At 41.8% G+C, this 27,969-nt stretch overlaps 2 protein-coding genes across 2 annotated transcripts; one reads left to right on the top strand and one right to left on the bottom strand.

Moving 5' to 3' along the window:
- Positions 1-747: 747 nt before the first annotated feature.
- On the bottom strand, positions 748-13,359 carry nsun2 (NOP2/Sun RNA methyltransferase 2). The gene is made up of 19 exons (XM_084919556.1): positions 13,138-13,359; positions 12,546-12,703; positions 12,232-12,336; positions 12,047-12,152; positions 11,845-11,916; positions 9,399-9,483; positions 9,095-9,287; positions 8,487-8,561; positions 8,194-8,324; positions 6,541-6,614; positions 6,327-6,457; positions 5,699-5,795; positions 5,320-5,537; positions 5,072-5,164; positions 4,851-4,986; positions 2,555-2,635; positions 1,971-2,109; positions 1,598-1,637; positions 748-1,489 (listed from the first exon to the last, which is right to left on the bottom strand). The coding sequence occupies exons 1-19, from the start codon at positions 13,201-13,203 to the stop codon at positions 1,162-1,164; spliced, it is 2,328 nt and encodes a 775-aa protein (XP_084775682.1). The 5' UTR covers positions 13,204-13,359; the 3' UTR covers positions 748-1,161.
- Positions 13,360-15,405: 2,046 nt separating this feature from the next.
- On the top strand, positions 15,406-26,785 carry srd5a1 (steroid-5-alpha-reductase, alpha polypeptide 1 (3-oxo-5 alpha-steroid delta 4-dehydrogenase alpha 1)). The gene is made up of 5 exons (XM_084919713.1): positions 15,406-15,853; positions 16,082-16,248; positions 18,420-18,521; positions 24,079-24,229; positions 24,358-26,785. Exons 1-5 carry the CDS (start codon positions 15,543-15,545, stop codon positions 24,422-24,424), a joined length of 798 nt encoding a protein of 265 aa, XP_084775839.1. The 5' UTR covers positions 15,406-15,542; the 3' UTR covers positions 24,425-26,785.
- The last annotated feature ends 1,184 nt before the right edge of the window (positions 26,786-27,969 follow it).

The raw sequence follows: 27,969 nt of genomic DNA, 5'->3' as shown, positions 1-27,969 counted from the left end.
TTACTATTCGTATTATTAGATTGGACCCTTTCTTTTTTCTTTTTGTACACCCACTGGTACTCCTATAATTATGAGGTGGGAGTGTATGTTTCATATTGTTTTATGTTCTTCAAAAAGAAAACGGCATATTGTTCAATTTGTCTTTTGTAAAAATGGATGCAGAAACTTTAATAAAAAAAAAAAAAAAAAAAAAGAAACTCAGCATTGTGATGCATCAGTGTTTAAATACTTTTCTCAAATAAGACACATCTACAGGAGGCTTTTTGGTCATGTCATACACACTTTTTGTTTTTTTTTAACCATTTTGGACCAGAGTGAAATCCCACCCCCGCCTAACTTTTAATCTTATATAACCTTAAGGATTATTTTCTCCACTCCATAAAATAAATGAATGTGTGTAGCTATTACCAAGCTTGCCAGCATCAGATTTAATTTGGCACATCAGCCTCTAATCCAAATGTGGCTCCTTAAAACCGACAAGGTGGATGTGGCCATCTTTTATTTACAGTCTATGCCCCAGCCTCTGTGCCCTGTGTTCTACAACCATAGCTGGAAACTTGTTACTTGTTCATTTTTATTGTCTTTGATAGCTGGAAACCACAAGCATGTCACTGAAAGTAACTTACCTGCAAGAGTTTATTTAATATCCAACATTCACCATCTACTTCTAATCAATCCTTGGTCAAGCACCCTTTTACAGATCAGCAGGGCCGCATTAATCTTAAAGTGAAATCACTTGACTAGTGACACAGTGAACCTTTTAAGCATTTAATCAGCTTTGTACTTCTGCTTAATTACAGGTGTAAAAAATAAAACAGCAATTAATAGAAACCTCCTGAAATGTGAGCAATTGAATGAAATGGATCTGTTCCACTTATCGGTGGAATATATTTGTTAAAATGCAAAAAAAAAAAGTTTATAAAATAATATAAGCCATTTAACTAAAATGCTGACTCCTAGAGAGGCTCCAATAAATGAAAAATCCCACGGGAGTGCATCTCTGGGAGGGAATCCTTGTGCACTGGCAGTGTGGTGAGCAGAGGAACCCGTAGCGGTGCGTTACCCTCCTGTACCACGGCGTGTGGTTGTGGACCTGGTCAACAGCTCTTAAAGCTCCGATACGTCAGTCAGTCCTTTCTCATTACAATCACCTTCACAATCTCAGCTACTCGTCTCTTTGTCACCACAGTCGGTCTTTGATTCTGATGATCCATTTTCATTGCCGTTCTCCAAATCCAGCTCCGTCTCTTTGTCTGCTGCTCTTTCCTCTTCCTGCTCTTCGTCCTTCTCTGCCGCATCCTCTGCTTCCTCCTTTCCGTCCTTTTCTCCATCACTCCGTTTCTGCCCGAGGCCCTGTTTGTCTCTGAAGACCTCCACACCTAACATTCGGAGGTAATGAAACCTCTCGTTGCGGGGGACGAATGCTCGGATGGACGTCTTTCCCCTCCAGCCACACAGCTGGATGGGACACTGAGGTTCCCCCGGGTTACTGAAAAATAAAGGACGATGGTGGGTCGCACAGTTTAACCAAACAAAAAACCGGCTGTCACTTCAAAATGCAAACATCAGAAACACTAAAAACATGTTACAAGCTTACTTTGGGTTTGGGATGTACTTCAGCACAATGCTTCCCATTCCTGTGGAGAGAAAACTAAAGTTTTACAGGAAGTAGAAAGTGATACAACCTACCATGACGTTAGGTTATACGGCAGGAAAACGTACATAAAATATGACCACTGACAGGTGACATGAGTAACACTGTGGGTGGGTGGGTGGGATATATTAGAGTGGAAGTGGGAATTTGGTCAAAGCTGATCTGTAAAAATATTTTTTGATGAGAATTACAGATTCCATTTTCACTTTCATTTGCCACAAATGTATATTTAAGGCAATTTAAAGACCAGTGTGCACCCTGGATATATTTTCCCCGAACACACACAGTTGGAGAGCATATCTATATTTGACTGTACCAATTTTCTGGGCCTGTGCATGTGCTTCATCCTCCAGCTTGCTGAGGTAGGGGTTCTCCTGGGTCAGCAGCACTTTGATGTCCTCCACACTCACCCTAATGATCCTGGAGCGTATATATGGCTGCAGAGTGTAAATACCCTGGTAGGACAGAAAGTACATGTGGCTGACAATCGGCACAAAGAAACTCTTTCCAGTTACACGCAGCATATACAATGAATTCATTATCAACTCGTTTGAGTGTGAAATCGGCCGTCTGGCTCACTTGTTATTCGGCTACAGCTCTGCGTTGGCCACAGTAAAGACAGCAGGAAGGATTTCTTGCATATTTGAACATTAAATTAAATGTATTATAACCTCAAAGTATATTTAAGTTGATAAAATAATAGAACTATAAAGCTTTTGTGCATCACGTCACTGATGAATGACTGAACAGTCTCCAAATCATGCAGCTTTTAGTCAAGATGACAGTCAAAGAACAAATGGAAACACAGATTTATATACAGGACTGAACTGTATGACTGCCTGAAAACTCTCCTGTGTGTGTGTGTGTGTGTGTGTGTGTGTGTGTGTGTGTGTGTGTTACCTCCTGAGCCAGTCTAAAGGCACAGCCAAACTCCTCTCCTTCACTATTGCGAGACCACACCTTCACCCCTGTGTTTATGACCTGAGAGACAAAAAACAGAGTGTAATGAACCACGTCTATATAAAAACACCACACTGAAATAAACAGAAAAAAAGAGACAGGTTATTTAAATTCCAATCAGTGACTAATTATGTTTCTTGTAGCTTTCCTGGTGATGCAATTGTAATTACACTGAACTCTCTTCCTCCAGGCAACGACTGTACAAGACATCGGCACACAGCCCAGCCGGTCTCTGGTGTCCCAGCAGGTGTGGGAGCAACTATGTCAGTGATTTGCATAGTAAGAACTCTACCACACACATGCTGTTCTTTTTTATAAGGGAACTAAAGTCAATTTAATGAGACTACTAAGGTAAAGGTGATCCGCAAGGCTTCAATCATCAGGCCTAGAGACTGGTCGGCAACCCCTTGGCAACTGATTGACAAGTGGTTGCTGGAGGTTGCAAAGATGCTGGTGCACCAAAAACCTCATCATTGCTTTGATCACTAGCAGACTGCTGCTGTCACCTGTAGTTTGCATGGAAGACGCCAACTTGTATGCAAACACTCATGTTTTACTCTCAGAGCTGACGTGAAACTTGAACAAAATCAAACTGGAAACAGAAAATGTTCTAAAAATCTACTGGCAACCTCCTACCGACCAAAGCAATCACAGTGTGGTTTCCGGGGCACCGAATGCACTTTTCCCTAGTTACAGGTGGTTGCCAGTCTCTAGGCTTGTTTCACCAAGGTGCAATCAGCGCTCATGTTTTCCTGTGGTGCTGTTTACATGTCAGGATTATTTTGGTGTGAGCTGAACGTTATTGGAGATGCCTGCTGTAGAAATGTTTGCCATCTCTTGAACATAATGGAGCCAGAGGCCTGTATAGTAAAGCGAGGCTGTGAAGGTGATTCACCTCTTAGCAGGATATATCATGACCGTAACTTTATGTTCCAGATAAGAGGGCTGCAAGTACAAAATAACCATCTACTCCCTAATCGGTCCTCTAGAAAATAGTCCCCTCATTCCTGGAAGACTCCTCAGACTTCTGTGTACAGCGAGCCTAAAAGCCTTAGTCTAAAGACCCGATGCCAACACAGGTCCTACTTACCAATTAGAAACATGTTCTGATGTTTATTTTTTAATTTCTCAGACCATTTAGCGCCCGCTGAAAGAATGAGGCTGAATTTCTTTCAGCTGGTCTTACACACCATTACAATGCACTGAGCATCTCATTAACTCAGTGGAACACACAGCTGTAATTTTAGTCAGATACTTTGCCTTAATGATGGTGCTCTGAAATCTTTACATACACTTTTTCTTTTGTTGCCAGATTTAATTCCTGGTTTTAAACAGATACTTTATGATCATGCTTTTCTAGTTTTACTGACCACTCAAAGCCTTAAGTATACAAACACTAATACATGCTTTTAAAATGAAATAGGCCTACAGATTATGCATGTTTTTTTCTTACCACACATACACAAATGGCCTGATATTTATACAGTGCTTTTTTCTTTTCTTTTTTAAATCTTCCATCACTACACTGTGGACCATATTCATCCATTTTTATCCATCACATACACACCAACACACCTGGATATCTGAATGACAGCAATCTGGGTTTCAGCATCTTGTCCAACAACATCTAACCAGGCCTTCACGAGACACATTGACACAGCAATCAACAGACACCCTCCGCATTTTTCACTGGTCATATACTGCACTACATGACAGGTTAGGTGAAGGCACTCCACACCACACACGGACTGTCATTTACTCCCACTATGTTAATGAGAAAGTAGACGTTTCTGCACACGATCGCTCCAGAACTGAGCAACTCGTAACACATTTAAATGGATAAACAGGACAACAAACCAGAGGAAAAATATGAAAATTAAGATCTTGAGGTTTCCTGTTCCTTTAAGACAAAGTGACTAAAAATTGAGAAACAACAAACACTGGGGAGAATGCCACCTGTACAGGTCCTGCAGGGTGGAGGACCATCTGTTTAAGCTGCTTCCCTCACACAGAGACAAACACACACAAAGAAAGGAAAAATAACAACAACACAACCAACCAAACAGATGAATCAATGTAAAGCCCATAAATCAGCACTTAGGTAAACATAATGCTTCTTCCTCCAGAGGATCGATACTCGATACAATGTCTCCAGGAAATAACTGATTATGGATTGGCTGTATCAATTTTCAAAAACACAAATGTTTCATCTTCATTATCAAACACGTGTGCCTACCTTCATGCGTTCGCTGTTATTGAGCAGGACATTACGGAGCTCTTTGGACACCATGTACAAGTTCCTCTTCTTGCCCTCATGGGTCCGAGTCAGGACGTTGAGTTTGGGGAAGTCGGGAGACAGATCATAGAAAGACCTAGAGGAAAACAGGAAACACGCATTTATGCTGCAGAAAAATGTTGAAAACACCTATTTTACATTGAAGACAAGGGTGCACTTACTGTATGGTGGTGAAGACGGGGTCATCATCACTTAAGAACACAAAGGGGTCTTCTTTATATCCAAACAGCCTCATCTTCTTTGAGGGTGGAGGCCTGAAAAAGGACAGATACAAAATGTTTACTTACATTTTAAAGAGCTTGTTTGTGGGTCCAAAACTGCTTTTGTTTTTTTGTTTTTTATCTGTATTTATAACCAGTTAAGAGTCATAAGTTTCCATTTATTAGTTCATGAGCTCAGTGCGACTCACCCACACATCCCCTCTGGTTTAGCACCGGCATCCTGACCCACAGAAGCTCCTTCGGGCGTCTCATCTGCCTCCTTGACCACTTTTTCCTCTTGGCTGTTCCCCTCCACCTTCTCAGTGGAACCTTCAGGGGGGAGATGTGGAGTGTCTCCTGGTGACGGAGCCTCCTTGGAGCTGCCGGTTTGGGCAGCTGAGCTCGACAGCTTGGAGTCTTTCCTCAGCTGGAGATGGAAGAGGAGGAGAGTGAACGGACAAAGAAAAAACAGAGGAAGCTCCAGGTGTGGTTAATAACCTGACCAGGTGGGCGAGGTTAGGTGAGGTGAGGCACGTGGGGTGGGGGGCAGAAGGGGGGCATCGTGTGCGAGTGTTTAAGATGAAGTACCTTAGGATATCTTTTGTTCCAAGGCATCGGGGCTTTCTTCACCAGCACAGCCACAAAGAAACCTCCAGTGTTCTGGTGATGTGGCAGAATCCTCATACTGCCATAAAACACACACACAGAAAAAAATTAATTAAAAAAATTAATAAATCACAGCTTGGGGTTTGATAGAGCCCCCTGCTGTGAAGACAGCATGTGGGAAAAGAAAAAGCGCCTTAATCAACATGTGACAACAGCTCCCTCTGCTGCCAATATCAAGTCATTGTGAGCACTGACGCTTAAACATGACATCATCCTCCGTAATGTGAGGTTGGCAGGTGCGCCTGCATCTACTGCACACTGGATGTAAGTTCAAAAAGCACAGTTTACGGTGGTGAGAGGTGACGGTGTAGGATGCTCTCTACTGTACTCCCCGATTTCACAATTCTGTAAAATGAAATTCTGTATTTTAACGATTCTTGAAAGAAATCAGCCAAAACAAAGCAGGCTAACAGAAACGTTTTAAGGACACTTGTCATGCCAAGATTGAACACTTTAATAAGCTATTTCACACTATTTTTAAGAGAACACCTTCAATTCTAAAACGCATTAGCATGGACCTGCATCTGTTTGTCTGGGACTACTCACTTACCATCTCTCCAGATGAAAGCTTGCCAGTTTCTCTGGGTCTTTTTGCGGGAACATGGTGGGTCGGATCTGTGTATGACGACTACTCGGGACCTCGGACCAGTCCGTGTACCACTGGCCTTCTTTAGTCATCAGCTACAAAGAAACAGAAATAGTCTGGATACAGATCTACAATTCAAAAGTAACGACTGGCAAAATAAAATACAAAAATACAGTACCTTCCAGGAAGTGACCCCAGGCATCCACTTCAGCCCCGGCAGGTCAGCTGAGCAGTCAGCCAGCTCCAACGCTCCTGGTAACATGAAGCAAGAGAGCAGCCAGTCTTTATAAGATATGACATTTACACATAACTTTCATAAAACACAAAGTGAAATATTTAGCCTGTTGAAAATTGAAGAGCTGAGGTGTAGCTGCTGACACTGACAGATCATTTCCTGTGGATCTGACATGGATGAACTTTAGGGAATGTCCACTCTCGTGTATCATCTCAGGTTATGACAGCATAATTACATATTACCATGTCCAACACACAACTGAATGCAAGGTATCCTGTCATGCATGTCAGACTGAATGCAAGAGAAAAACGGTGGTTTGATTACAGACTGTATTAAATGATGGACAAGCCACGGTGAAAAATTTGGTTTGTGAAGACGCATCTGGAACTGCGAGTTTGCCACTAAACCATCCCATCTTGGTGTTTGGATGGAGATGATCTGACTATGAATTGCTCTTACAGTAGCAACCACAGATGCCACCAGAACTGATATCTCGAACAGCTACTTGTCAATAACAAGGTAAACATAGTCTAAATGATCTCCTGCTCTTAATCTAAATTTGTCAAACTCAAAGTAAACTTTTTCATCTCTGCTATATACAGTACAGTATATAGAGAGCCGAGACGACAAGGCTTCAGCTCCATTCAGTGGAAAAGAACAATAAATATAGGAAGAGTAAGAATAAATATACACTTTAGGACTAAGATAAGGAGAGTAGATATACACTTTGAGGTAAAAAGGCTTAATAACAGTCTAAAATTTACAACTGAAATTTAAAGTGACCTTGAAGTGGTTTAAAATGACCAACATAGCAGCTTTACAGTTTACAGTATGAATAAATAAAAGAATTCCTCGGTCGGGAAACCAAATAAAACAACATCTACGCCGTAGAAAAAAGAAAGAAAGAAAAAAAACACTGTATTTTGCTGGAGCACTATCAGCCGCTGCCTGCTCATGGCACCGCCGGAAGTACCATTTGACTTTAATTTACAAGATTCAGTTTAGAAAAGGAAATTTTAAAAAAAGGGGGCACACTGGATTTACAAAAATGAAAAATGTGCCACCTTAAACTTGGTCAAAATTGTCAATGCTTTCTAATATTTAAGGAAATCTTAGAGATAACTTTGCAAGAGGGACTGTAGTCTAAATCTGACATCTGTATGTGAGCAGCTGACTTGGGTTTCAGTGTCTAAACACAATTTACGATGAATATTTGTCAATTTTTCTGTCACAAACCTAAGTACAAGTCATTGAGCCTCATTTACTAAAAGTGTGTAAACAAATGTCTGTATCCACCCAATTTATATCATCACCAATTTCTCTTCTTCACCTGGATGTAAACGTGTTTCCTTAGTATGCAAATTGTATGAAGATCCACAAGGTTGTTGTTTCATATCGATTCAGATTTTGTGCACGAACTCATTTTTTGTCCACAGTAAGAACAATTCCACACAAATATTAGTAAATGAGGCCATTGTTTTATTATCAAACCCTGCTCCACAGCAACAGGAGTTAAAAGTAAAAAGCATGAAACAGCTAAAACATTAATATGAATGCTGACCTCTTACTGTGTGACCCAGAATGTGTGTTTGTTACCTTCACTTTTCTCCAGCAGTGCTGCTATGACAGCCTCGTCCTCTATGGGGTTGAGTGAACAGGTGGAGTAGACCATCCTCCCTCCCACAGCCAGCTGTTCCACACCACGCACAGCGATACGCAGCTGGAGCCTGGTGAAAACACACGTGTGCGCTCTGTAATCCTGCCAACGTTTTAAATTAAGACCAAAAGCGACACACTCCATTCCCTTGCTGTTTAGTCAATTTGGTGTACCACACGACTGCATTCCTGTGTTGTAGCTTAGGTGTGAGCGCGCACTCTCCTCCACTCACCCGTGGAGATGCAGGCTGTTGCTAGTCGTCCATTTCTTCCACACGTCTATGTTCTTCCTCATGGTGCCATCCCCACTGCAGAGCACAGAGCAGCAACAGTCAGAACACCCACCTCGTCTTGGCCCGAGGCCTTTTTTCAACTTGTCATGGGGCAAATAAAATGTCTGCAAAGCACAAACTGTCTGCTTCTGTCTTCATTACTGCTTTTCCTCCCCTCCACTCCTCTCCCCTCCCTATGTTGTCTTTGGCAGGAGACTCCTGGCTTCAGCACTACAGCTGCCCAAACTCAGGCAGCATTTGCAAACCAAGGCAGTTCTGCTTTGGCCACAAAATGATGCTAAATTTCAAGAGATGAAAGATGTGTACAAATGTTTTACCACCCTACTGAAGCCTGAAGGTCGCAAAGACACCAACAGCAACGTATGAGGACGGTGCATTTGATGGAGAGTGTGGTACGTCATCTACATCTGCCTCATAAAATCTGCTTTCCTGTCAAACACCCACACATAAATCAGAGCTTACTGATCATATTTTCACTGTTTTAGCAGCTTCATAACCCCAACTCTCTGCATGAGCGATGCAGACATGTAGCGGATACGTCTGCTGACCTGCAGGGCACATCACACAGGATGCGGTCATAGAAGAGGACGTCCTTCTTGCCATTGGAGTTGATCTCCAGGGTGGGGATGCAGGAGGCGTCGTGGTTCACCACCATGATACAGGGGCTGTTGAGCCGCTTGGCTTGGTGCACGAGCAAGTAGCACCGCTTATTGTCCACGTCATTTGCAATGACAAAGCCCTCTGAAAGGTGCAGATCAGGTTTGAACTTATATACACTATTAATGCAAGAGAATCTGGGGTTTTTTTTGCAATTTAAAGACACAAAACATGGATTTCTTCCAGTTTTCCTACCTGGAAACGGCACATCCATGTCAGCATGAAGCATCTCGATCAGCTGGGCTGTCTTCGACCCTGGAGCTGCACACATGTCCAGGATCTGCATAGAAACTATCTTTTTAAACTTTGATGCCACTTTATTGTTACCAACACAGACTCCTGTGGGAGGACAATAAGTTCACGGTCGCTGAAGGACATTTGGCAGAGTGTAGTCTCTGCTAATCAGTTGTTCCTGTCCTGTGTTTTCCCATCTGACTGGCTCCCTAGCAAAACTGCTTTTGTGGCAGAACTCAACACAGACTTCAGCTGCCTCGTCCCACAGAGGAACCGACTCCAACTCAGCTATCTTGCTTTTCTGCTGGTAACAGTCAGCCTTCTACTCTGGAGATCCCCTGTGAGCAAGAGGACCAATGTAACCAGAACCCGGAGTGGGTGGAGAACTGGTTCGTGTGCCGACACACTGAGCTAATCGAGACTGTGGAACAAGGACAGAACAGCTAGATCTGACTGAGGATGAGAAATAGCTAACTATATTGCAGTTATCGTAACACAAATTAACTGGGATATAAAATATTTGTGGGGAATAAACTCTGTCCTTCATCTCAGGACTTCACACCTCTCAGCTCCCAGCCATCACACACACCCCCGGCTTCTGTGGACTCCAACATACACACCCCTCCCCCAAAATCCACTCTTTCTATCTCAGCACTTCAAGTGAGGAACGAGCTTCGCAAGATCAAGGTGCGGAAGGCTGCAGGTCCAGATGGCGTCAGCTCCAGGCTCCTGAGATGCTGCGCAGATGAACTGTGTGGCATCCTAGGTTATCTGTTCAACCTGAGCCTGTCACTGGGGAAAGTACCACAGCTGTGGAAGACCTCCTGAGTGGTACCGGTACCAGAGACCTCCCATCCCAAGGACCTCAGCAGCTACAGGCCGGTAGCCCTGACATCGCATCTGATGAAGACCCTCGAGAGGTTGGTTCTAAACCATCTGCGCCCCCTGGTGAGGTCTTCATTGGATTCACTGCAGTTTGCTTACCAGCCTGGCATCGGGGTGGAGGATGCCATCATCTACCTCCTGCACCGAGCTCTGACTCACCTGGAGAAGCCTGGAAGCACTGTGAGGATTGTGTTCTTTGATTTCTCCAGTGCTTTTAACACCATCCAGCCACGACTTCTGAGAGACAAGCTGGAGCTATCGGGAGTGGACCACCACATGTCCCAGTGGATACTGGACTACCTCACAGAACGCCCACAGTATGTGAGGACACAGGGCTGTGTCTCTGACACGCTGGTCTGCAGTACGGGGGCCCCACAGGGAACTGTGCTGGCACCGTTCCTCTTCACCCTCTACACTGCAGACTTCTCCATCAACTCCCCACGCTGCCACCTACAGAAGTTCTCTGACGACTCTGCCATCGTCGGCCTCATCACAGGTGAGGACGACTCAGAGTACAGACAGTGGACTCTGGACTTTGTGGACTGGTGTCAGCAGAACCACCTGCTGATCAACGCCGGGAAAACCAAGGAGTTGGTGGTGGACTTCCGGAGACGCAGACCCACCACACTGACACCGGTGAACATCCAGGGAGTGGACATTGAGATAGTGGACTCTTATAGGTACCTGGGTGTTCACCTGAATAATAAACTGGACTGGAGCCACAACACTGATGCTCTTCACAGGAAGGGTCAGAGCAGACTCTACCTGCTGAGGCGGCTGAGGTCATTTGGAGTCCAGGGAGCGCTTTTAAAGACCTTAAAGAGCAGCAGGTTATCGGCAGCTGAGAGGAAGAGGTTGGATAAACTCATCAGGAAGGCCAGCTCTGTTCTGGGATGCACGCTGGACCCAGTGCAGGTGGTGGGAGACAGAAGGGCTCTGGCCAAAATAACATCTCTGATGGACAGAGTCTCCCACCCCATGCATGTAAATGTTGCTGAACTGCAGAGCTGCTTCAGTGACAGACTGCTGCATCCTCGATGCATGAAGGAGCGTTTCTGCAGGTCCTTCCTCCCTGCAGCTGTCAGACTGTACAATCAAAACTGCTCCCAACAAACAGATGTTTACATCTGCGCTATAACTGCAATAAGTTAATTAACCGATTCACACTACAACCTGCTTTGCCTCTTATCTGTAGTTATTTTTATTTAATTTAATAACTGTACAGTACTCTCTGTTTATAGTAACCACTGTCCTTAATGTAAATATGTAAGAAAAATTGTGTATGTTTCTGTTCCGTGTCCTGTTTGTTTGTATATGTGTCTTTTTGGCTGCTGTTACAACCACAACTTGTGGGACAATTAATTAAAGGATTATTCTAAACTCATAAGGGCCTAAGATTTTATTTATGAAACCATGTTCATCTGATTTATGCCCCTCACCAGCACAGAGGGTAAATTTGCACACGAGTTTAAAACAGAGAAAAAGTTCAATTGCATTAAGTATAATAAAACTGTGCTTTTACCTTGTGATGGGGCTCAATCTTCAGAAGTAGAGGAGGGATCATGCTGACAGCTTCTTGTCGGCTGATGTTGCCCTGCGAGGACAAACAAAAGGAATGTCAGTCTCTCCACTTCTTTACCAACTTCCTGACATGTTTTGGGGGTTTTTTTAACCCCCTTCCACTGGTAACACAAATGTGATCTTTGGGATTGTGACTGACTCACCGACTCGGTCTCGCTGACCAAAAACTGGTGGAACTTCTCCAGCAGGGGAGACTTTCTTATGATCTTCCTGCTCATGTTGGTGTGCCAGGCCTGCTCATCAGGGTACCTGAAGAGGACAGTCCACAATCTGGTTTTAATTTGAATCAGTGCATCTTTTTAGTCTTGGGGAAAACATGATATATTACCAGCTGAGAGGCTGCGGAGCTTCGATCTTCTGACCATCGATTTCCAGCTCCTGAATATCCTTGAAATATTTTTCCTTCAGACAATGAAGGATCTCCTTGGCATGGCTGGAAAAGGAAATTAGTATCATTTACATTAGGGATCTAATATTTCTCCTTATAAATGTAATTAATGATTAAGCATTTTCACCTTGTAATTAAAAGTGGAATTTCCATGAAAAAGTTCAGAACAACCTACAAAGGGGCACATACGTTCCAATGACAACCTCCTACATGGCGTTAAGCATGAGCCCAAGTTGTAGATCTGTCCAGCTCACCTCTTGTATCCAGTGATGCGGATGGTTGCTGGCAGAGGTTCCCTCATTGCTTCCATGAACTGTTCAAACTCCCCCTCAGGTACCAGACCTAGCTCCTTATAGTAGTTCTCAAACAGCTTGTTCTCCTTGATAATGTCAGCATACCCAGCTCCCCAACCCTGGGACAAACAAATATGTTCATGCAAACTAACAGGAGACAAAATTGCTACACTGAATGTCGTTTGATAAAATCAAATTTAAACTTTACTTGCTTATAATTATGAGTAACAGCCTGAACAACATACCATACGATCTGTTACATTTAACTGTGGTGTCGTGCTGAATTTGGCCTATAGTACAACAAGCTGTTCACATATATAAAGATATACAGATCTTTGTTCAAAGGGGGGGGGGGTTATGGTGGTCACACATGGCTTTGAAAACAGCACGGTAACCAGCAGCAGTTTATATCTGCTACTTTCAGTAAAGGTAACAGATATAAATGATCCCTGCAGTCGCTTCCTTTCTGCAGTTACTTTATTTAAAACGTTCATGTGCGGCGTGGCTAAACACAAACACTAGCTAGTTTGTCTGGAGCAGGAGTTTTACTTACAGCGGTGTCTCTGTTGTCCCTGCCAGCATTCTGGTTTTTCTGCCGCTGTCTGCTTCTTTTCCCCATGTTGGAATAGCAGACAACTCTGGAGAAAAGTCTGCGGAACAACGTGGTGACTGGACGCGAGCAAAACAGAGCTGTTGCTCAGCTAAAGTGTAAACGTGCAAGGCGCCTGATGATGGACAGGCTGTGTTTCCACGGAACGTGCTGCTCTGACGCACGTGAATGAGGACCCCTTGAGGTGGCCGCAAAATCTGCCTGAAAGAAAGCAGAAACGCTTCAACGAGCCGGTCTGCACTTTTCTGAAATATTATTATTACAAAAATAAAGTTTAAATTGTTTACGTGAAACTTTGCAACCATAAAAATTGAATTATATAGAAGACATTGTTCTAATTTCTTGTTTACTATATTACTACATTCCAGCTTGAATGACGATGACCGAATTTGTATAAATGTATGTTTTTCTAAATTAATGCCATTAAAGTAAGTTATGCAAATTAAATAACTAATATTTATTGTCGAAACTACAAACTTCACTTTTTTACACATTATTTAAAAAGTGTCCCAACTCGTTTTTTTAAAAAAAAATATAGTCGTAATATGTGCCATTGTGGGATTTTATGCAAATCATTGTCTATGAAAATAACAAAGACTCCCTTAACATACATGTGTTCGTTATTTGGCCCTGAATGTTATATTAATCCTACTTCATCAAATTTCTGTTTTAAAAATAAATAAATAAATAAATAATAATAACAACCAGTGATCCTACACGATCAGGAGTTGATCAACCAAACGGGCCCCTTAAAGGTCCTATATTATGAATCATCATACTGCCTAGTAACCACCCAACAACCCGTTAAATTGACCTATTTTAGCAATTATGCACTTTTTGCACCTTAAAATGTTGCATCTTTTTTATTTCATCACAGCAATTTTATACACACAAAACACTAGTTAAACATATTATCTTCACGTTGCATGGCAACCAGCAAGCAAAGAGGTAAAATTATCTGTTTTTCTTTTCTTTTCTTTTTTTATCCACCAACAACCCCCTATGAAAGCATCCTATTCTTTTATTTCCATAACAATAACATGTAATTTATATGGACAAACGCTGTATTAAACATAATATCATTGCCTAGCAACCACCTAGCAATGACCCATTTTTTGCATTAAGCCACCTACATCTTATGAAAGCATTGTTTCATTATAACTTCATGGCCGACAGCATGAAGCACTATACAAGCAGTTTGCCAAACATATGTTAGGAATTCTTTTTGGCCTATAGGGGGCTGCATAATATACTTTAACCGCTGACATCTTATCATCTTAGATATGCAGACACATAACAGACACAAATCTGTTACTATTATTGTTATGATATGGTTTGGTCCTTTGGCCTTTCTTCTCTCGCACTTTCCATAATCTTCGCCTGCTGGTTGGTGAAGATGATGGCCATGTCCCCAAGTTTAACACTTCATGTTAATTTTAAAATGTAGTAAGTGTGTAAACATGAGTGAAAACACAGCCACTCTTTGTGAAAAATATTGATGAACTGAAAATGCTTGTATTCTATATGAAACATTCTTTGTTTCTTTTTGTGTGTTTATATGTTAACAGCAATGAAAAGTAAAAACAATGTTTTATATAACAGTATTAAAGTGACCGTACAAGTTGCTGTTTTCCACATTACTCCACATTATAGTTCAATTTTGAGAAAGAGTCATTAAGAAAGATAGACTAACCATTTGACATTAAAACTGAACAGTAGTGGCAGCCTGGAAAGAAGAAAAATATAAAACTGTAGCATAACCCTGGCTTGAAGTAAATAACACAACGTCACATTAACCCAGCAGAAAGTTATTACCCAAGAGATGGGTTAAATAGGCAACCTCATCTGGGAATTGCTGTGATTACAACAATAAACTGCAGCAACAATTTGCGTATGTTAAACCGAGAGATGTTTAACCGAGCTGAGTTTTGCACAAAACAGTCGATATAAATGTTAATGTATAAATTTGGCAAGTAGGGGATGAGGAGAAGGTTAAATGACTTTTCCCCGATTGGACTTTTTATAAGCATTTTCATACACGAACAGCCGGCTGGGTTATGATCTCGCGAGAGTTTAGTCTGACGACTTTATGAACTCAGAAACCTATCACAGCAGGAGTCTCCACCGGATCCAATCTAACATGCTGATGCAAAGACCGAGCGCTTTCATTGGCTGAAAGGATCGGTTGCGTAATCGTTCAAGAACTCTTAATTGGTCCGAATCGGTCGCGAGCGTATGCGCTGTCCAGGCTCTTGTCTGCGTTCTGGACTGCAAGCTAGGGAATAACCGGTATGTATAGTTAGCTAATTGTGAACGTTTTAGTTTTAAATATTAGCCCTCAGGTCGAAATGGATGCTCTCCTCTCCCTGCTCTTCTCCTCGGAGGAAGAGGAGCTGTACATGTTGGACCGCATGGCTTACTTCATGTTTTTAATGGCAGCCTGCACTTTTATTACTTTGCTGTTTGAAAATGTTCCTTACGGGCGGTATGCTACAAGCAAGTATGGATTTCCAGTTAACGCCAGGTTCGCCTGGTTCGTCCAGGAGCTGCCAGCCTTACTGCTCCCTTTGTGTCTGCTACTCTGGACATCTTCTTCCAAGACGTCTTTACTACCTAATCAGCTCCTCATTGCCATGTATTTCCTTCACTATGTCCAGAGGTAAGCAACCGTGGGCAGTCACGTTTATTTATTTATACAGTGTTATAAGCAGGCTTGCGCAAGTAGCATTGCTTAAGTACCCCTTCAACTGGGCAAAGAAACGCCTGATTGATTATGCAACTCAGATACAGGAGATGTCAAATGTGCACAGATGAATACATTTCAGTATAAACGTGCCATTACTCAAAATAATGTGTTCTTGTTGTGTTTTTTCTTCTTCTTCTGCAGAGCCTGCATTTATCCATTTTTAATCAGAGGAGGGAAACCGACACCGTTCGCTTCATTCGCTCTGGCCTTTGTGTTCTGCTGCTATAATAGCTTCATGCAGATCAGGTACCTGAGCCATTATGCTGAGTATCCAGCATACTGGGTTACACATCCATGCTTCCTCATTGGTAGGTGTCCTGTTCCCTGACTGTTCGCAACAGGAATGTGAATTATTTTGTTGTGTGCAGAAGTTAAAATGTTGTACTGAGTCTAATTAGTATTTTATAAGTGTACATAGGGATGGGAATTGATAAGAATTGAGCTAATATCCATATCACTTATCAATTCCATCCCTTATTCATTCTCTTACCGATTCTCACTGGATCTTCCTTGAGAATCACCCCCATCGCTAAGCAGCATATCAAAGACATTAAATTCATGCAAATTAATTGCATGTTGTCTGGTCAAATGTTTGTCCATGTTGGAGGTATTTCCCCCTCTTTGTTGTGATCAGTGTTGGGGTCGTTACTCAAAAAAAGTAATTATCACACATATTACAAATAAAACATTTATTAAAAGTAATGCAGTACGTTGATTAATTACTCCCAGGATTCAGTAATTTGTCTGAAGCAGAATCAGAATACTTTATTAATCCCCAAGGAAAATTCTGTATTTATTTAAGTAAAAAGTAAAGGACATAGAAATAAATAAGAAAAAAGTTAAACTAAAGAGAAAAGACAGGAGCAACTGTAACAGGCTGCATGCATGGTTGACGCATGTGCACTCAAGATGATTTGTTATCCTACTTGTTACATTACTTTCATGTTACTCTGTAAAATGACCCGTAACACATTGTTTCATAATTACCATTTAACAATATAAACCTGTAAGCTATAGTTTCACATACCAACAAAAACCCCTGTCCTAATGAGGACACATCTTTCTCTTGGTATTGCACAAAACAAAGCTAAAAACCAACACAGCGACTTCAAAGCGATCTCCACTGTGATTTTACTGTAGAAACAGAGACTGCAGCCTGACTGCTCATCAGTTTGTTACCGGTTGAAGTTCAAGGTCTGGTTGATGGGCTGGCGTCGGCATTCACTCAGCTTTCACTGTGGTTCTTGGCTAGCCAAGCGTCCTGGATGTAGTTTCCACTTTACAATTGCACTCTCATCCTCTTGTGCAATTAAAAAATAACCACGCTGTAGACTGCATCAGTTGGATTACATAGTATCAGTTTTAAGTAGGGGAAGGCGAGGCTCTGCTGATTGCATAGTCCTCTACATGTGCTGTGCTGAAAACTGTCCAGCAGATGCTCTGCTGGACAGTTTTCAGCACAGCACAGTTTTCAAAAACCCATATAAAGCAACATATACACATGTGGCAGTATATCTGGGATAAGTCCAGCCATGTATCTATCCACCCATTTTCTGCTGCTTATCTGGGTCATGGAGGCAGCAGCCTAAGCAGACGAGCTAAGGCCTCACTCACCCCTTCCTCCAGCTCATCTGGGAAGACTGGAGGTATTACTGAGCCAAAAAAAAAAATCTGTGTTATCTGGTAGAATGGTTACGAGCTGTTCTGTTTCGGTATACACTGGAAGCCCAGATGTTCTAGTTTTACATGTTGAATGCCCATGTGGGCATTCTATGTGATCTGGTACAGGTACCTACCTGGTACAGGTACCTACCTGGTACAGGTACCTACCTGGTACAGGTACCTACCTGGTACAGGTTGTGGGCAAAGGTACACTTTGCCCACAACAGGTACACTGTGGGCAAAGGTACACTTTGCCCACAACAGGGCAAAGTGACCTGTTGTGGGTCACTTTGCCCTGACCCACAACAGGTCAGGGCAAACTGCCCAGACCTGTTGTGGGCACTTTGCCCTCTTTCTGTCTGAGAACCACAGCCGTAGTGTGAGCTATTTTTGAAAAGTCAGGAAATGATAGATGTGGGTGAATATTTGGAGAGCTGTACCTCACAGATGACAGTGATTACACAGAGTTTAATATGTTCGCCAGTTTGTGCACATTGTCTAAAGCATCATGTATGTATGTATGTATATATGCATTTTATTTATAACAACAGTTTCTCAACGCAGTTTTTCTTTTTTCTTCTTTTAAAACCTTCCCTTTTGTCCTGTTACAGCTGGGAAAATATCAAGTCTGTATGTGACCCTAAGTTGGATTAGCAGGAAAACTTAAAATATGATATTTTAAGGTTGCTTTCGGAAGGAAACCAGGAGTATTCATCAAAATGTGGAAATGCTGAAAGAAAAAGAAACGCAAAGTTTTGCTCTCTGGCTTTTTGTCAGTACAGTCACTTGCTGAAACAGCTTTTGCTTTTGTCTCCAGGCTCGGTACTGTGGTTCGTCGGCTGGTTTATAAATGTACAATCTGACCACATCCTTAGGAACCTGAGAAAGCCCGGAGAGACTGGTTACAAGGTTCCCAAAGGTAAGGGCTTCAGTCAGACTCTGACATTTTATTTAGACTTGGGATTTTAAACTCATTTTAATCTCCAGTGGGTCAACCAGTGAAACTCTTTCTGTCAGCGTAAAGGAGTTTAGATACACATTTTGTCCCTGAGATAACTTCATAAGAAAAAGTGGTGTCGTTTCAAGGTTCCTTTGATTTAGACTATTTAATTTTCTGTTCAGATGAAATTCAACAGCAGGTGTCCAGTAATTAAGGATAAATCATTTCTGTAAGTGTAGTCTTATTTAAGTTTTTGCATACTCAACCTAAAGTAAGCAATGCAACATTTTTGTTAGTAATTTGATCATTAAACGATGAAAGAAAACAATATATAATGGAATCATTTCATTAGGTTTTCATTGTACTCTGTAAAGTAAGCTATAAAGAATGGGGCAATGTAATTTCTCTCAGTCCTGGGCGAACTGTACATTGATTGTGCTGGTAAACATTATTTATTTATGTATTTATTTATTTATTTATTTATTTATTTATTTATTATTAATTTAAGAGCTTAACTCAGAACACTGTCACATCAAGTTTACCTTTTATACGTTGTGTATGCATGTAAAAACTGGCATATGTATACAGAATGTAGAGGGGGAAACTGATCAAATCGATTACGTATTTGTGAAACAGCTAGTTTCAGGCAGAGGAGTAACTGAGGGGCCATACTAAGATTAGTATAAAATAAATAAGCATGGTTTCCAATAAAGCTATTCTAGCAAATTCCAAAAATAAAAGTATACAGCTCGAAATAAGCATAAAATACTTTCATGAAATTCTGAGACAGGGCCTTCTTCAATTTTAGGATACAGTCCTTCCTTGTAAACGGTGCCGTTTTTACATTGTGGCGCTACTTATTCTTAGGTTTAGACTCTGAATGTTTTTGTTGCAGCACACGTGATGAGTGAGAAGGAAGTCACAAAACCTGCAATCACATAATGGCCCTCGACACTGCGGTCTCTGTGTGCTAGATGCTAATTTTCCAGTGTGGTCTCACGATTATACAGATCACACTAAGCAGAATCACAGGTTGTCACTAGCTGTCTTTGCCTGGGCCTCTGTGAGCCCTTACATTACTGTATAAACAGCTCTTGCTGCACATCCTCTAATACCGTCCAACTTGTAGGACTTTTAGTGTGTTTGCTTTCACTGACACAAACATGGAAATCTTTTAAACCACACAGAGTTGACAGTAATTGTTAGACAGTTAGCCAGGCGTACAGTGGAAGATGTGCATTATGTGTGTAAATGTGAAACCCTCACTTATTCAGTATTCAGGCTGTGTACATAATTAATCTTTATGAAGTGTTCATGTTATTTGAGACTAATGTGCTTTCAGATTGATGTATTTATAGTATTTGTTTACATTTTTAACATTGGAATGTTTTAAGCACAGAAGGGTCAGTTGACAACACTACATAAGCAAAACAAAACAAAAAATCACATTTCACACGGGATTTCTGAAACAAGCTGTCGGTGCTTTCACTTATTACTTTGAAGTCTCATTGAATATAACATGTTCATTTTGTAAACGACTGCCCCAGTTGGTTAGAAGGGAGGCTTAAATGCAGAGCATGCCTCAGGCTGGGTCAACCATGTGACTGAAAAGTCCCTAATGTAAGAACATATGATGACCTTTGGTTTCTCAGTCAGAGTTGCCTCTTGATCTGTGACAGACCAAGTTGCCAACAGCTAAAATATTCTGCACGGCTCTTCACTAACCACGATAAAGAGGCTGCAAAGGAGAAAACTGTTCACTTGTCATTCTGCAGCTTTTTGCCATTCACTCTGCAGCCCGTCACCTCCCTCAGCTCCTCAGGCCTGATTCAGCTACTTTGATCTGGATTTCACTCTTTACTTTTTACAGCAGGGGTAGGCAACCTTTCTGATGGCAAGTGCCATTTAAAATTTCCTCAGAGGTCAGTGTGCCATATGATTGCATTAGCAATAAATTTAATAACGCTCTATATTAACAGTTACACACTATATAGAACCACTTTATAGGATTATATTTGTTTGCAGATGTTGGCAGCTATCAGCGAATAGTTATCAGCTATTTTGAAACAAAAAAAGACACTTTTTAATCCATAACAAGAACTCCATAACAGCAAATGAACTGTAAAACAGAAAATGCAAATGCTATTTATGGTCTCCTCACAACAATGATAAGAAAAATAAACTGAGCCAATATGGCATGTCTGTTAATATAGAGACACACATGTTAATGTGACCTCTGGTCTCCGAGTGTCCAGCATTCAGAGGCTACCTGAGGACACTCATGTAAGAGAAAATCTGCTCACACAGATATGTAGAGCCAAATACTGTCAATAAGGCCTCTGCAATGTTCTGAAGACAGTTAAACTTGTCAGGTAGTGACAGCCAGCAGGTGAAAATGCAGCTCCATGAACACACACAGCTGTGGATTCCAGCTGCTTCGATGTTGCATTAACTGACATTAACTCAGCCATTTAATGCGAGACAAATCTAGCTGCTCATTAAAGCTTTCTGGTTTGATCAGAAAATAAAACATTGGTCCAAACACCTGAAAGTCCCAAAAATGCATTGTGTCTCGAGTCTACGGATGTATCCATGTATTTCCGTGGTGCTGATGCTGTGCTGAGCGGAAAGCTCCTGAAGCTTTTGAAGTGTCGGAATATGGAAAGCTAACAACGTCCCTCTCACCAGTAGGCTTAGTTATTTTTAGCCAATTATAAGTTGAATCTGGTAGTTGGGGTTGTTAGCTAAGATACCGTCATTAAGAAGCGGCACAACTAATGTGTCTATGCGAGCTAATTTGCGATGTGCACTGGTGGTGCGGCCATTTATTTTCTTTTGATGCACCTTCTCAGATTAATTCACTGCGTGTCGTGCCCAGGGCTGGACTGGGACAAAAAATTGACCCGGGCATTTTGACTAAAGACCGGCCCACCAGGTATTAAAGCCATAAAGCCTTTGAATGAAAACAAATGCTGTTGTGACAGTGATGTACAGTCTTGTTGGTATATGTATGATTTCTATACATTTTACATCAGATAAAAACTTTGGTTGTAAGCTTCAGATAATTATTTAATAACAGCCAGACATTTTAAATGAGAATAAGAAATAAAAGTATTTCTTTGTGCCCCCCTCTCCCTATTAATGCCCTACCTGCCCCCCTGGCAAAACTTTGCTAGACCCGCCCCTGCACAGTTACCAGCTGTCAGCTACACAGAAAAGGATCCTGGTGTTATTTGTCTCTCAGAAACCGTTCATAACTTCCCTTCAACTCATTCATGTCACCTAAAAGGTAAACCTGTTTCTCCATCACCTGTTCACCTCTGATGATTCAGTAAGGACGTCTCCTGGTTTCATCTGCATGTTTCCCTCTCACCAGATAACCAAACAGACATCATGACCAGCAGCTTTTACAGCTGTGGCTCCAGCAAACATCAGCTGATACTAGAAATTAATATTAAATAGATTCTAACAACAGCTGATCAAGCTTAAACGTGCTGCTGTTTAGCGCGACATCCAGCGGTTTCCTCTTTCTGGCGCAAAGTGGGCGATAAACAAACAAGAGAGACGATCAGCTGATCATTGATCAGTTTCATGATTGAAGTAGCAACAGGAGAGAGAGGGGCGAGAATGAGAGAAGAAGAGGCAGCTGTGCGGAGTAACGACAGAATAAATCCAGCTTTGTCTTTTTCCATCCTAGACATCTCAGCTCAACACGAAACGCGTAATAATGTCTCTGAATACGGGACGATTCCGTTTGTACGGGACGGTTGGCAACTCTACTAACTAACCTTATGAATAAAATAAAGTTCACTATCAGTAACATCATAGCACCACCCAGCTGTATAGAAACTCCGTCATGCTAGTTGGCACGCAGTACGAGTTATTGTAACTGACAGTAAAAAGTCAGCACAACGAAAATAAACTCCACCTAAACTTGGTTTATATCTGACCTGGATAGACTGCAGGTCATAACTTCTTACCTGAAGCTCAGTTCACCTGACACTTGGACCGGCGGCTGCCTCGGGTCTCTCCTCGTCCTGCCTCTGATCTCCCTCATCCACCTGCTGGCCTCCACCACTTGCTAATTTTACTGAATCTGTGGAAGCTCTGCGATGCCACCACCAAAGAACTGAGTTATTTTTACACACCAACCAGCATCTGGCCAATCCACCACCTTTCATTGTTCATACCGTTCCAAAAAAAAAAAAAAATCATCGGCCCACCGAGCAAATGCCTGGTATGCCCGTCCAGCTATGGTGCCATCAGTTAACCCTTCGCGTGCCAACCGTGGCACGCGTGCCTGGGGTTGCAGACTCTGTTTTGGGGTTGCAGACTCGACTCTGTTTAGTTCAGCTATGGTTCCCTTGCTGCTCTACACAGGCAGCAACTCGTCTAATTCTCCACACATCTGTTATCCAACGCCCTGGATCAGAATTCCATCCCAGATCCATTCAAACCCTGTGATAATTACTAATCTTTTATCTAACGACAGTGCCTTATATATTTAGCTATCTAGCTAGATCTGGGTCATGCTATACAGCCTTCATGTTGTTAGGCAGTCAGGACTGCAGCATTTAACACTGAGGGTCAAAATGATGGTTGGTGGTTCTCGGTACAAATGGTCGATAAATGTTTTGTTTGTTTGGGGTTTTTTTGGGAGGGGAATGCAACACATCAACATTCTCTGATCATTAAACCCATTTTAGGAAGAGTTCGCTGTGCAGCCCGCCCCAGCTTGGCTAAAACAGACCTAACAACTGAAACATGAGTGGATTTATGGTTTGGTTTTGTTTTTTTAAGTGTGTGTGACCTTTTACTGTATTTAACTGGCTGAGCACTGTATAAGATGTGACATGTAAGAAGGGGGTTGGGTAAACAAGGCATTGGCTCACGTCCAAATTCCTTTTGCAAAACAGGCTGTACGGTGGGTACATGGAATCAAACTGTTTTCTCTGAAAAATCCAAACCATAAGTTGGCTTCTACCTCTGTTAAATAAATCTGTAATCATAACGGGTTCACCAAGTGAGCGGCTCCCCTGACTGGGAGCGTAGTCACAACAAAAGCACCTGAGCCTGAACTTGCACTGAACCTGTTGAAACAATCCTTCCCTGAACCTTAAAGAAAATAAAGCAGAGAAGGCGAGGTGTGAGGAAGCTGTGAGCTTTGTTGCTCCAGATCAACCTACAGGCACGTCTGGAATCCCCTCAGCCAAGAATCTGCTATTTTCACATAAAGGGTAGCAGCACTGCTGAGCGCATAGCCTGCAGTCACATACTGAGTGCTCAGCCATGTATGTGTGGTATGAAGCCAGCTCTGTGAATGCCCTTTGCATTTTGTAACTGCATGTTGCCTCCAAATAAGATTCACAGGCAGTGGAAATGTCACCACTTCTTCAGCTTAGTATCAAATTGTATTCTGCAAAAAGTCACTGGATTTTATTTCCCTCAACATTAAAATGTTTGGGTTATTTTTGCATCAGTGAGCACATCAAAGGAGAAACCCACCTGCTCTAATGTCGCTGTCTTCCACCCACAGGCGGCATGTTCGAGTACGTGTCTGGGGCCAACTTCTTGGGCGAGATAACAGAGTGGGCTGGCTTCACTCTGGCTGGTCACTCTGTTCACAGTGCAGCCTTCGCCATCTTTACCGCAGTGGTCCTCGCTAGCAGAGCTGTGGCCCACCACAAGTAAGAACAAAAACAGGCAGCGTTCTCACACTCAGAGCAATTTTCCTGGAGTGTGCACACTGTACATTTTAAACAAAATTCAGATTTAACACAGGAAAATTTCTTGTTCCTTTGTTCTTGCTCTGCAGATGGTACCTTGCCAAGTTTGAGGACTACCCTAAAAGCAGGAAGGTGTTGATTCCCTTTCTGTTCTAGAAAACTGGACACCTCGAAAGGTAATGTGTTCTTCGCCGTTGCAGGAGAACACATTCCCGTGATCATTTGCCTAATTTAGAAATTCTCTAATGTTGCAACAAACCTTGAACACAGCTTATTTTTTTTTCCACTGAAAACAAGCTCACTCTAGGTGTGAAGAAGCAATAGTTAAAAGTCACCATCTCAGAAAAGTTTTTATCATTTCTGTTACGTTGGTAATAACATCACAAAGCACCAAGGAACCTCAACAAGCATGGACTGAATGTGCTGGAAGTGTTGCGTTTGCAGGAGAGGCGACATTCAGCTCTCCTCCAGAGGAAATAAAGGTTGTGAATGGAGTAGCTCCATGGTAATATACGGGATTTATGACAGTCTACATCAGCAGTAAACAGCTTTAAGACTCTCCTCCTGCTCTGCATATTCTCCCAGTTGGAACATAAAGTTGGAAATGCAAAGCAGACATTTAAAATGGTCATTTTATCCTCAAGATTCAGCTGTTGCAAATCTTTTTAACGTCGATTCACATCAAATAGATGAGTTCTGAATTACGTCGAATGTGTTTTCTACTGGATTTTGCTCTGGGTGTCATCTACTGACCTCGTCATCTCAAAGTCCTGAAAGAGAAGCAACTTTGTGAATGTAACTGCATATCTGGACTTAAAAAAGACTGGTCTGCAAAATTTGAATAGGAATGAAACATTATATATTAAACAAAAGTGGGAATCTGAATTATGTCAGAGGATGACTGGCGATCCGTTTGTCTCTCACAGCATAATTCCACCAGCTCTAGACGATGAAGAGAATATGGCTGGAAAAATGTGATTAGGTTCTTTATTACACCTTATATCAAAAGCAAGCAGCTGAAAACACCCCAACGATGCTGGAGATTATGTGGAGACTGGGACGCCAATCATTCTCATGTGTTTTGGAAGTGTGAAAATAGCAAACCTTACTGGGAAAGCATTGCGGTGACAATGAAGAAAGTGCTGGGGTATGACGTGTTGTGTGAGGCACGAGTATTGTATTTTGGAATATGGGAAAATGTAAGAAAAGGAGGACCATTACTTGTTTAAAATTATATTGTTGTCAAGCAAAAAGATAATAACAAAAAACTGGCTGAAAAGTGACCCTTTAAAATTGGAAGAATGGACTGATGTAATTGAGGATATAGATAGAGAGATATAGATATAAAAAAAAAATGAGACGCACACAAAAATGGAGAAAATGACCTACACTTTGAGACTGAAATCTGATAAACACCGAAAACAGTGGACAAAATGGATAGCCTATAACACTCACTCAACCCCATAAGGCAGGGACCTCTCCTCGTTGGAGGTTTTTTTTTTTTTTTTTTTTTTTTTTTAATTCAAATAGCTTTTGGTTCTTGTTCCTTTGAGGCATAGGCGGACGGCCGGGCCCTGAGACAATGGGGTCCTGCTATTACCCGCTCCGGGTTCAAATATGTTATGATTGTTGATGGAACTGGACCTGTCGGAGAGAGGACCAGACTTCGGGCCCTGTCTGGCAGCCTTCATATGGATGCAAGGGGCTGGGTGGATGGTGTTTTTGGGACGGGATTGATAAGACAGTACTTTGGGTATTCCCTGGCCCCCTCTCTATACATATGTGTATAATTATTCTTTGTTTTCTTCACCCCACAGATTAGGTGCGCTTTATTCCTTTTAGTTTGTTTCTTTTGTGTTCCTTTTTCGTATTTTTTGTTTGCATGTACTACAAAGTTGGAAAAATGTACAAAATAAAAAGGGAAAAAAAAGACAGACTTGCATCAGGCCTGTCCCCCACTCATGGACTGCGGGGACAGAGAATGGAGATCAAGCACAGGCGTCAATAAGTCACCCATGCCTGAAATTAGAAAATAAGAGTTGCCCCAAAACATGCCCCATGCTGGGAGTTTCTCAGAGAGATGGTGAAGAAGTGGAGAAGAAATTAGAGAAAAATATTGGCCAGGTGAAAGCAGGAGGACAACGCGTGCTGAATGAATAAAGCTGTGCGAGATGTGTTTTTGAAGGGACGGAGAAAAACTGGAAGTAAAGACAGGAACAGGAAATATTGGACTTGTCTCTTTCGCTCCATTACGGTTTCAATTTTGTTACCGTGAGTCATAATCTTGTCAGTGTAAGTTAAGACTTTTCTTAAATCATGTCATGGTTTGTTGGTACTCAGGTGCCCTTTTTTGGGTGGGTTTTAAAAATGACTTTTTATTCAAAAGTGCAGTTATCTTTAAAGTTTGCTCACTCATTTCCTGATGAAGTCCTTTTCCTGTCACAACTGAGGTCATGTCTTTAGGAATTTGATAAAGGGATTTTTACACTTTGTCACCAATAAATACTTTGACTGCTGCGTCTGAGTGTGATGATAAATGATGGCTGCTTTGCAGAGTGACGTCCTTCATGCCCCCACCTTCTCTCTCTTTTTTCCAGGGTGTTTTTTTTTTTTCTAGTTGTGCATCCTCTGTCTGGGCTCCTTGTAATTGCATCACTATATTACACAGACACTATTTACAACTGAGCGTGCCATTTGCCTGTAATACCATTCATCTTCATGCACTGTGTAATGGCTTGTTGGTCCCTAACTTAGACACACAGGCTCTGGATACAAGTAATATTTAATATACGCATGCTATATAATTTAATGTAACGTGGAAAAGCAACAACTAAGCAGCATTAACAACCTTCAGCCTTTAAGACTGCTGCATGCGAACAAACACACATCTGTGGTAGAAAAGTAAAATAACAAGGCACTGCTGCATGTTCTGCCCACCTTGCAAGCCATAGACTGTATATAAAAGATGGACACAGCTGTCCGATGTGAAAAGTAAAGCCAGCCTGGAAATCTACTTTCAAGATTTATTGAAAACAATAAGATGTTCATTTTGTAAACTGTGGACCCAATAAGAGGGAAATAAGGATAAAGCATGAAATGTTTATGACTGGATCAACCTTGTGATTGACAAGTCACTATTGTCGCCTCTGTCAGTGCGCCCCAGGGTGGCTGTGGCTACAATGTAGCTTGCCATCACCAGTGTGTGAATGGGTGGATGACTGAACGTGTAAAGCGCTATACAAATACAGGCCATTTATTGTATGAGTGGCCATTGGAAGCAAAAGTGAAAATGACGAAGGGTTCAAAACAGTCAAGTCCAGCTTCAAGTCTGAAATTAAAGGAAACGTGAGGTCCTAGTCTTAGATTCCGTGTAAAATTTCTGTATAACAGTGCAGATGAACTTTATAATATATAAAGTTTCTGTTTTATGTCAAATTGTTTAACATTGTAACTTTAACAGAAATATTCAGTTTATTGTCATGCATGAAGAAAAACAGCATACTTGGTGTTGCACTGATTTCTGCCCTGTCATAACTAGCAGTATGATATCTTGGTCTTCCTTTGTGTTTACTGAGGTCTTAATATCCCTTGGTTATGATTTTGTAAATGGTGCAGGATCCCTCCTTTGCACCCAGAATGCAGGCGATGGACAGCAGTTTGAAGATGTTCTCTTTACCTGTAGATGGCGCATATTAACACAC

Source organism: Perissodus microlepis, chromosome 22, assembly GCF_051167445.1.
Source record: "Perissodus microlepis isolate ML-2025 ecotype Zambia chromosome 22, ASM5116744v1, whole genome shotgun sequence".
NCBI classification, from domain to species: Eukaryota; Metazoa; Chordata; class Actinopteri; order Cichliformes; family Cichlidae; genus Perissodus; species Perissodus microlepis.
The sequence above is the reverse complement of the archived record's forward strand: the minus strand, read 5'-3'. Positions and strand labels throughout refer to the sequence as shown.